Source organism: Coregonus lavaretus (assembly GCF_964263955.1).
Source record: "Coregonus lavaretus genome assembly, contig: HAP1_SCAFFOLD_2376, whole genome shotgun sequence".
In the NCBI taxonomy this organism is placed as follows: Eukaryota; Metazoa; Chordata; class Actinopteri; order Salmoniformes; family Salmonidae; genus Coregonus; species Coregonus lavaretus.
This window is the reverse complement of record NW_028166391.1, coordinates 7,836-18,045: the sequence shown is the minus strand read 5'-3', so window position 1 is coordinate 18,045 and position 10,210 is coordinate 7,836. Positions and strand designations below refer to the sequence as shown.

At 44.1% G+C, this 10,210-nt stretch overlaps 1 protein-coding gene across 3 annotated transcripts; it reads left to right on the top strand.

Annotated features, from left to right (window-relative positions):
* Nucleotides 1-283: 283 nt before the first annotated feature.
* On the top strand, nt 284-9,952 carry LOC311114781 (cyclin-L1-like). 3 transcript variants are annotated; one of them, XM_084190017.1, is made up of 11 exons: nt 284-613; nt 1,030-1,104; nt 1,464-1,576; nt 4,058-4,178; nt 4,475-4,539; nt 6,744-6,843; nt 7,035-7,139; nt 7,274-7,415; nt 7,722-7,833; nt 7,978-8,064; nt 8,949-9,952. In XM_084190017.1, the coding sequence occupies exons 1-11, from the start codon at nt 374-376 to the stop codon at nt 9,400-9,402; spliced, it is 1,614 nt and encodes a 537-aa protein (XP_084046143.1). In that variant the 5' UTR covers nt 284-373; the 3' UTR covers nt 9,403-9,952. The 3 variants fall into 3 exon arrangements, with proteins under 3 accessions (XP_084046143.1, XP_084046142.1, XP_084046144.1); XM_084190016.1 differs by having other exon boundaries at nt 303-613; nt 4,055-4,178; XM_084190018.1 differs by lacking the exons at nt 284-613; nt 1,030-1,104; nt 1,464-1,576 and adding an exon at nt 2,040-2,078.
* Nucleotides 9,953-10,210: the final 258 nt, after the last annotated feature.

The following is a 10,210-nucleotide window of genomic DNA, read 5'->3' as shown; positions in this document are numbered from 1 at the left end:
TGTTCAAACGCTGAATAAAAAAAGAATTCCCAGAATCATCGTCATAGGGAAATTCCAGACAGTTACCAAAAGTGACTTGCTTGCTAATTGTCCGTTCCATCATCCATTCCGATGGGATTATAGATCAAAGTGTATGCAAAATTATGACTAATATTATAGCCTATCGTGTAAAAAAAAAAAGCCGTAAGGCACTCCAGCCAAATGTATAATTTCTTGGAACTATTTCTTTCTTGTCACAAAGTTCCGCGTACGTACACTGTACGTAGTTCGACAGTGTTCTGACGTCATCGATTTGATGGTCTTCCTTTTCTCGGCGGTTGAAACTGGCTAGGCTGCGTTGTTGTGTCGTTCACTGCTTGCATTTGTGGCGAAGATGGCCGCTGGTCCCCTCTCCGCTGTTCCCAACCCGTCCACGAACAATGATGGGATCCTTATCGGCGACAGAGTTTACTCTGAAGTTTACCTCACTATCAGCAACTCTCTCATACCGGAGGAAAGGCTTCAGCCAACCCCGTCTATGCTCGATGGCCTCGACCTGCACACTGAGACCGACCTCCGTATCTTGGGTTGCGAGCTAATTCAATCGGCTGGTATTCTTCTACGCTTGCCACAGGTAAACACTAAAAATAAAAATCCAGTACTGTCAACTTCTGAAAAACATAGCTAGGAACTATAGTTGGCATTGTTTTACAACTCGATTCTTTGTTTATATAACCCGTCAAAATAAGGCCAAGGAAGGGAAATACACAAGCCAAGGCCTAACTCACAGCTAGCTAATTTGTTTATTAGCGTAATCTAGTAGGCTAACTTGGTCGGTGACGGGTGAATTTATGGAATCAGATATGTGTTATTTAGCGCAATTATCTGTGTTCTACTAATGTTACTTATTTAATTAAGTAGTTGATGTATACGTGTGCTGCGCGATAACATCGGTGGCCGTGGGATGACAAGAACAAAATGGCGGATGTCTATTGCTGAATTGAAAGTAACGTTACTTCCGTCTAATGTATTTTGTTCTTTACATTACAGGTGGCAATGGCTACGGGTCAAGTTCTTTTTCATCGTTTTTTCTACTCTAAATCATTTGTCAAACACAGTTTTGAGGTAAGCCAATTTGTTTCTCTCGGCTGATTAGCAACACAACATTAGTTAGTTTAGCTACGGCATTCACTCACAGATGGAACGATCTTTGACTCACTGGTGGTGTGCGTAGAGAGAACGTTTACATTGGCGGCCATATTGTCATTTACTGTAAGTTAGCGTAGCTTGTTTGTCACGTAACCAGGCCCGTTTTGAAGCTGAAACCATTCCAAACGGATTGCAGCTAACTAAAACTTGATTTGATTTAGCTAACCACTTTAGATGAACTTATCATTGCAAGGCCTCAGAGTAATGTTAGTGTTTTGATAGCTAACCACATCTAGCTACATACTGTAAACTTTATGGTATTCTTGTGTCCCCAGATTGTTGCTATGGCCTGTGTCAACTTGGCTTCCAAGATCGAGGAAGCACCAAGACGATTCAGAGACGTCATCAATGTTTTTCACCATTTAAAACAGAGTCATAGAGGCAAAAGGTAAGCATCCATATAGAAACTATCCTTCATTTCTGTTAATTGTATGTCAACCATTTGTGAGAAAGGCACATGTATTCATCTTGCATTACATTAATTAGTAACTATGTTTTAAGTATCTTGCATGATGTTGATCTGATGTATTAATGTGAAAAAGTGACCTTCTGTTGATCCATGTACTCTAAACCATACTCTAAAACGTTTCAGTTTCCTCATCTCTGATCAATGGTAGTTACAGCAATATATTCACAGCTTCCTACATAGACAAGTAGATCAGTGAAAGGTGATACATTAACACATCTAACTTAAAGTGTTGCTTGCCAAGAAAAAACCAACTTGGCACCAGAAGACAAGACACACTGTGCTAGACGAGTGTCTTTCTTTGACCAGAATAATCTGTTCAGTTCCAATTCTAAGGCTGTGGTATTAACTTGGGTTCTCTTTTCCCTTGCAACCAACTAACAGCGACCAGCTACATTTACCAAAGCCTGGGTGATGTGGAATGGTACGTAGAGATGAAGCAGTCGGCATGACAACCATGAGCGAGGTGTCACCCCCCCCCCCTCCCCTGGGAGACGCCCGTGGTGTGAGTCACTGCGGACAGGTTGGCCGCAGGTCCTAGGCTGGGAGCCTTGGGGACTCCTTTGTCTCAGTCTAAGCTTTGGGTGTTTGCGGACCCTCTGGTAACGTAGCTCAAACACTACATACTGAATGTACTACAGAGCAACCTCCCTCATTCACTAAATTGCATTCATGGCTTTCACAGAAATATCACCTTTTTCTTTCCTCTTAGAATATTTGCTGAGTTGTTGATATGCATATGTTCACTATCTAGATTTAATATTGAGGAGGTTCAATATGTTTAAGAGCTGGGTTGGTGGAGTTGTTCGTTTTTACTGTAGATCATCACCTGTAATTGATGGACAAAAGCAGAGCTCTTCAGACGCTTGCTTTTTAGAGATTTTGTTGGGGGGAAACCGTTTTTCTCTTGAAATTGACCATGGGATGCTACATTTAAGTCCGTTTGAAGTAGATGTACCTATTCCATCTGACTGATTTCAGCTTGTGTAAAAGCTTAGAAATATGAACTGAAGCTGCACGCATTTTCCATGTCACATGTTTTTGTCATCCCACTGAAGTCAGGAAATAAGTAAATCCGAACTTGTTTTTGTGCCATGAAATGCACGTTTTAATTGAAACTTTGGTCATGTTTGCGGTCTAGTAAATGTTTAGTTAGAAAATGTATTTAGTTCTGACTGAGATCTGGCATCCGGAAGTATTAGCTACAGAGTCCTGTTACTACCATGTCATATCAGAGGACCAGATGGGAATGCTACCACACTTGCATGACTTCTGCTGTGGGGTCCTTAATCTCCTGTGGGCAGGTTCTGCGTGTTGACTGAGATCTGCCAGGACTGAATGGGATGAGATCTGAGCTGCATTAGTTCCAGGTTTCTATCTGGGTTAAGAGGGATAATGGGGTCCTTCACATGCTTCTTAGTGTAGAGGTTTATGGAATCAGGGTTCAGATGAAAAGCAGATGTCAATCTCAATGTGACTTTCCTGGTTAAATAAAGTATACATTAAAATGTAATTTTACATTTTAGTAATTTAGCAGACGCTCTTATCCAGAGCGACTTACAGGAGCAATTAGGGTTAAGTGCCTTGCTCAAGGGCACATCGACAGATGTTTCACCTAGTCGGCTCGGGGATTAGAACCAGCGATCTTTTGGTTACTGTCACAACGCTGTTAACCACTAAGCCTCCTGCCAGTGACAGTGATGTCCAAAGTTGAGTATATTTACACCCAGTACGTGTATGAGTCTAGACAATGATGTCCAAAGTTGAGTATATTTGTTCTCTTTAAAAAACGAAGGTTTTGATCTGTAAATGGAAGCATTTTTGGCCACCCCTCAAATTTCCAGTCTTGTGGGTCCATTTTCTTACAACCAGTGTTTTTATGTGCATGTTTTGTAGGTAATTGTAGTGTATGCCATACCTTAAGTATTTTCTTTCCATAACATGGTGAGAAGTGTGTTTTGTTTGATGCTTCCTAATTGGGTGACTATGTGACTGAAGTCAGTAAATTGGTTATTTTCTTTTACACAGTATTTGTAATCAGATAGCTGACACCTAAGTTGAGAATCTATTTTTCCTAATACAACAATATAAGGTGAAGAACTGAATGGGTAGTCCATGTTTTTGCCAGGTTGTTTGGTGATGTTTAGGTTTCTGTTGATATTTCTGTCAAAGCTGTGATGCATGGTGACTTGGGGCAGACATGGGACCGTGTGACTCAAAAGCTTCCACTGAAATCACAGGAGTCAACTAAACCCCCTTAAAACACAAACCATTTGGGCCTGTTGCTTTAAGTTGGTCAAAGGGGGAAAGAGAACCAGTCAAAGAATGCAGAAGGGCGCTTTCTTTTAGTCTGTTTTTGAGGGAGGAAATATTTTTGGTTATTTTCATTCTTTTATAAAGCAGGAGTGCAAGTTCATTGATTCTTGATCAGAACTACATTAATACCAAAAACCAAGTGATCAAAGCTGAGCGGCGAATCCTGAAGGAGCTGGGCTTCTGCGTGCACGTCAAGCATCCGCACAAGGTGAGGCCCTGTTACATCTCTCACAACACATACATCGCAACTGTAGATCCAACCGGTGGTATTCTGGCTCAACAGTCACAGCTACATTCATCTCTCAACTAGCATTAGGTCTACCTATCACACTACACTAACACTACTGTTCAATTAAGTGTGTGATAGATTGTCTGACTCACATGACACAGCTGTTGTTCTAGAACGTTCTCTTCTCAGTACAGGCTGTTGCTTTTCATTCTCCCACACCTAGGGATTGTGGAACCGCGTTGGTTATTGCATAATGTCAACTGGTCTTCTTCCAGATCATCGTCATGTACCTGCAAGTCCTGGAATGTGAGAAGAACCAGACTCTGGTCCAGACCGCCTGGTAAGTTCATGGCCTCTTCCCTAACTAACCCAGTGCCCTACGTCACAAACACCTGCTGTATTACAGTCTGCCTCCACCCCTCTGTAACCTCTTTTCTCTGATGGATTCATTAGTGTCTTATTGAGAGCTGTTTTGTTTTCCTCTTGTCCTTACATGGCTATTTATAGTCTATGATTCTGGTGACCAAGGAACTCAGTTTAACTTTGTCCTTTCTCTCTACTCTTTGATTAAAGGGTAGTCCATGCTGGTAAGTCTCATAAAGAACCTCTGAACTCTGCTCCTCCAACCACATGACCCCAGGAAGCGCCCCCCATTGGCTGGCTGCCCTTCTCGGAGACAGCCAATCCAGTGAGAGCTCTCTGCCGAGATTCACTGAAGGGGGCGGGCCTTTCCCAACTGCCAACATCGTCTTGTTTTCTCTTGGGGGTGTCCAAAAGGATTTGTATTTTTTTTGGGTTGTGCTTCCAAGGTTAAATTGTTATTTTTTTTTAACCTAATGGATAGCTCTATAGATAACTACAATTGCATTTTTTGTTTTTTTTTGTTACTTGCTTTAGATTCAAAGTAAACATAGCCTGAAGTTTTTTTGTTGTTGACTTAACCGTTTTCTGGGTATGCCTTTTTGATGCAGTAGTTAAAGTGTACTGTTGAACTGTCTATTTGATTTTTCTCCAACTGATGTGGTCTGCAGACATGTCTTACAGGCTGAACCTGCTCAGGCTTTGTCTCCAAGGACCTGTCTCGCCACCCATCAATATCCACCGGCCACTTTTAGCAGTAGTCTATCAATAGTCCAAAGTTCAAACCCACTGCAAGTCTAGGGAAGCTGGTTCTGGGGGGACCCCTGTGTGCTGGTTTTCATTTGAGGCTATCTGAATGTTGTCTAATTGTTCTGAAATCATATGACGGCCCACATACACAAGGGTCACGCTCCAGGACTGGCTCAGAATGGGGAAATATGGTCAGGCTATTCAGAGAAGCCCGGTTTAGATTTCAATGTCTTCAGAGTAAGTTTTTTTTTTTTTGTTCCAACACTAAAGCTAGGTTTTGCATATCAGCCCCAGCTTCCATTGGATCCTGAAGGGTGCACGTTCTGGGTGGCCAAGGCTGGGGTGGGATCTGTGTAGGGGTTGCACCAACAGTCTTCTGTTCTGTCACCCCCTCATCTTTCTGTTTCAGTCTGTCTGACTGCTTGCTAGACACCTAAACCATCAGTCAGAAATGTCCATTGTCTGTCAGATGTTGTCATGTCTTGCCTGAGCTATAACCTATCAGGGTCACTGAATCTCAGACGACTAGCCGCAATTAGAAGCACACTTTTAAACAGCTTGAACCCTGTTAGCTTCCATCAACCGTCATGTCACTGTTCTACACATGGCAGCTTTGTGTAGGCCTTTTGATGGGGAGTTCAAGTTGAGGGTTTACCTACCGACTCAAAATAACAGCTTTTCTATCTTAACTGTAGAGCGCAGCATGCCTTCCCACAGCTCTAGCCTGACCTGTCCAATCTGATCCTTGATCTGCGGTTAAGGGAAACTTCCATCTCCTCTCGGCCAAGGGATAAGTCATTACCCATATGGCCTCTGGTTGCATTCTAGTAAAGGGCTGCTATATATCTCTGGTCACCTCCACCTCGGTCTGCATTCACCTTCTGTTTGCATGCGCACTTAATAAAGGCATGTCGTCTGAATAGTAGGACGCATGTCCACCTCTGAATAGGACTTGTGTACTTTTCTTTTGGGCGCCATATTGTCTGTTACGGTAAGGACCTGTGGGCTCTAGGCCATTCTGTACAGACTTGGATCACCGTCCTGTCCTGTGTACAAGCTTTCATCTGTGACGCTGCATGTCCAGCTCAACACCAACATGGATGCACCCGAGAGAGAGAGAGAGAGAGAGACAAAGCTAAACTAAAACTAGAGTCTCCATACCGTTTGCCTATTACTATTTCAGATGCATAACTGTCTTTACTGGAGCGGGCACCAACTCTGGTCCCGTAGAGCTGCAGTGTGCAGGCTTTTGTTTCACCCCAGCACTAACAGATGGTTGAAGTAACATGGTCAAGCTGGAACAAGCCTGCACACCGTATAGCTGTTGGGGACCAGACAGAGGTGTTTGCCCAGACCAGTGTTTGTGATATGGGGAGGGACATGAGGCTGTGGGGAGATGGTGCTATGTTTCTGTATGTTGCTTGTGTCTTGTAGGAACTACATGAATGACAGCCTGAGGACCAACGTGTTTGTGAGGTTCCAAGCTGAAACCATCGCCTGCGCCTGCATCTACCTGGCTGCCAGAGCTCTGCAGGTATGACCATATTGGATCTGTCTTCTTCTCATCTCCCACCTCCCTGTTCCCATCTCTCCCCATCTCTAGTCTTCCAATTTTTCCTCTCCTGTAATAGGATTGGTCTCTTAACCAGTGTGCCCTACCCATCCTGTTGAATGGCCCCATTTGTAGCATCATCAACTAAGTGCTGCATGTTGCTGTGTCTGTAGATGCCTCTCCCATCCAGACCTCACTGGTACCTGCTGTTTGGTGCCACGGAAGAGGAGATCAAGGATATCTGCATCACCACCCTCAAACTCTACACCAGGAAGAAGGTACTGTACATATCACCCCTAACCTTGTTCCTCCATATATCCTCCTGCGGTGTGACACAGTACACCTTACCTTAACCCCCCCCCCCACCACCCCAAATCACCCTCCTAACACTCTCTCTGTTTCTGTGTGCCAGCCCGACTATGACCACCTGGAGAAGGAGGTAGAGAAGAGGAAGATGTCTCTGCAGGAGGCCAAGCTGAAGGCTAAAGGGCTAAACCCTGATGGGACCCCAGCTCTGTCCAACCTGGGGGGTTTCTCTCCCGGATCCAAACCCTGTGAGTTTACCTTACCATAGCTGTTCATTTAAACCCTGAGGTTACCTTACCGAAGCTGTTTATTTAATCAAGTGCCCTCCTCAAATCAAGTCATCAGAGATAAAGTACTTGGTGGTTGGAGGGTCCATAGTTCAACTTGGTGGTTAGAGGGTCCATAGTTCAACTTGGTGGTTGTGTTGGGTCCGTGGTTCAACCTGTTTAACGACCTTCTCCCTTTTTAAATGTTTTATTAACACAATAATACACTATTACATTTCTAAACAGGGACCAAACGGTCTAATGACAAGTTATGTGTCTGTTCCCCAGGTTCCCCCAATGTAGTGAAGGTGGAGGATAAATCTCCAAACATCCAGACCCTGAAACCTGTAAAGAAAGAACCAGACAGCAGAGCCCAGGGTTCCAAGAGCCCACACAACGGGTAAGGAAGTACTCTTAGACATAACAAGACCCATTTCTTTCTTGTTCAAAAAGTAGTTTTTTTTTCTTCCATTTTTAAGCAGACACCTCTAATGGAAATGGCATCTTTTCTTTCTCGCTCGCTCTCTGTCTCTGTCTCTCTCAGGCTGAGGAAGGAGGTGAAGATTGGAAGGAACAGTGGGAGTGGATCTCGTTCCAGAACTCGCTCGCGATCACGCTCCCCACGCAGACAGTAAGACTTCACTCCTTCATTAATTATGTGTGCTTTACTTAGTAAACTGGCTGTAAAGTACTGCCAGTTTACTACAGTACTTTACAGCCAGTTACTACAGTACTTTACGGCCAGTTTACTACAGTATTTTACGGCCAGTTTACTACAGTATTTTACGGCCAGTTTACCACAGTAGTTTACGACAGTACTTTACGGCGAGTTTACTACAGTACTTTACGGCCAGTTTACTACAGTATTTTACGGCCAGTTTACTACAGTACTTTACGGCCAGTTTACTACAGTACTTTACGGCCAGTTTACTACAGTAGTTTACGGCCAGTTTACTACAGTACTTTATGGCCAGTTTACTACAGTACTTTACGCCAGTTTACTACAGTATTTTTTCGGCCAGTTTACCACAGTAGTTTACGGCCAGTTTACCACAGTAGTTTACAGCCAGTTTACTACAGTAGTTTACGGCCAGTTTACTACAGTACTTTACGGCCAGTTTACCACAGTACTTTACGGCCAGTTTACTACAGTACTTTACGGCCAGTTTACCACAGTACTTTACGGCCAGTTTACTACAGTACTTTACGGCCAGTTTACCACAGTACTTTACGGCCAGTTTACTACAGTATTTTACAGCCAGTTTACCACAGTAGTTTACGGCCAGTTTACCACAGTAGTTTACGGCCAGTTTACTACAGTACTTTACGGCCAGTTTACTACAGTACTTTACGGCCAGTTTACTACAGTACTTTACGGCCAGTTTACCACAGTAGTTTACGGCCAGTTTACTACAGTACTTTACGGCCAGTATTTTACAGCCAGTGTCACACTCTCATGTAGTAATATGCATCTGGAGACCACTGTCTTAACTATTTTCTTTACTGTCTCTGCAGTTACAACAGCCGGCGCAGTCGTTCTGGGACCTACAGTTCTCGTTCCCGCAGTCGCTCTCACAGCCGCAGCCCCTCACCCCGACGCCATCCGCCCTCCCCCCTCCTCCCACATCTCAAGCCAAAGCCCAGCCACCATGGCAACATCGACCCCAAGCCATCGAGTCGTCATAGCAGCAGCGGAGGAGGGGCTCACAAGAGGAAGAGGTCCAGGTCACGCTCTGCCAGCAAAGGAGAGAGGGAACGGGAGAGAGGGAGGGAGCGGGACAGAGACCGCAGCGCGTCTGACCTCTCCTCGGTCAAGAAGCACAAGCACGAGAGAGGTGGGCCTGGGGGAGGACATCACCGTGGAGACAGGAGGGAGCGGTCCAGGTCGTACGAGCGGGAGCGCACCCACAAGGGCAAACGCCATAGCAGCAGCGGTGGACACTCAGGGCATGGGCGCCACCGCCGCTGAACCAGGGTCAGGGGTCAAGAGGAGTAACGTCCACTCCTTAATGCAGTTCTGTCTATTTTCTTTTTGGTCTGGTTTCCCACCCCAATCCTCCCATTCAAACCTTTTTTAGTTTAAATGTAAAATGATGGACTTGGAGAGAACATATTTACAGTGTAAAGATGGGTAACTGCTGATTTATTGACAATGCTTTGATTTATAAAAGCGACTCTTCAGTGGAAGAAGGAATGAATGTGTATTGAACAATAAAATAATCATTCAGGAAAGACATCCCAATAGTTTTTGCACAGTGGACTGAAGGTGACTACCGGCTTCAATTTGTTTGATAATTTCTTTGGACAAATGTGCGTTCGCTAAAGCCGTGTTCTGTACAGATGCAAAGGACTACTGGGCTTCTCTAGAAATAGGCCATGTTTTTTTTACATCTGGATGCAGACTCTTGATTTCAGAACCTTTTAGGATCGTGGTGAATTTGTTACACTGGTTTTTAGTCTGCATGTGTTCATGTCTGATTTTTACACAATAAAAAAAAAAAAGAGAGAGAGACTGACAATTGATTGACGTCTGTTTTGTTACACCATACTACAGGTCATGAAAAGCTGCAGTCGCCTTCACACAGGCAGCCCAATTCTGATATTCTTTCACTAATGGTCATTTGACCAATCGGATCAGCTCTTAAAAATACAAATTAGTTAGGGAAAAATCTGAATTGGGCTGCCTGTGTGAACCCAGCCAAAATGGGGCGTGTTAAACACCTGTCATGTTGACAACTCTATCCCTTCAACAGTCTTAACAGGCCTACACATCTACT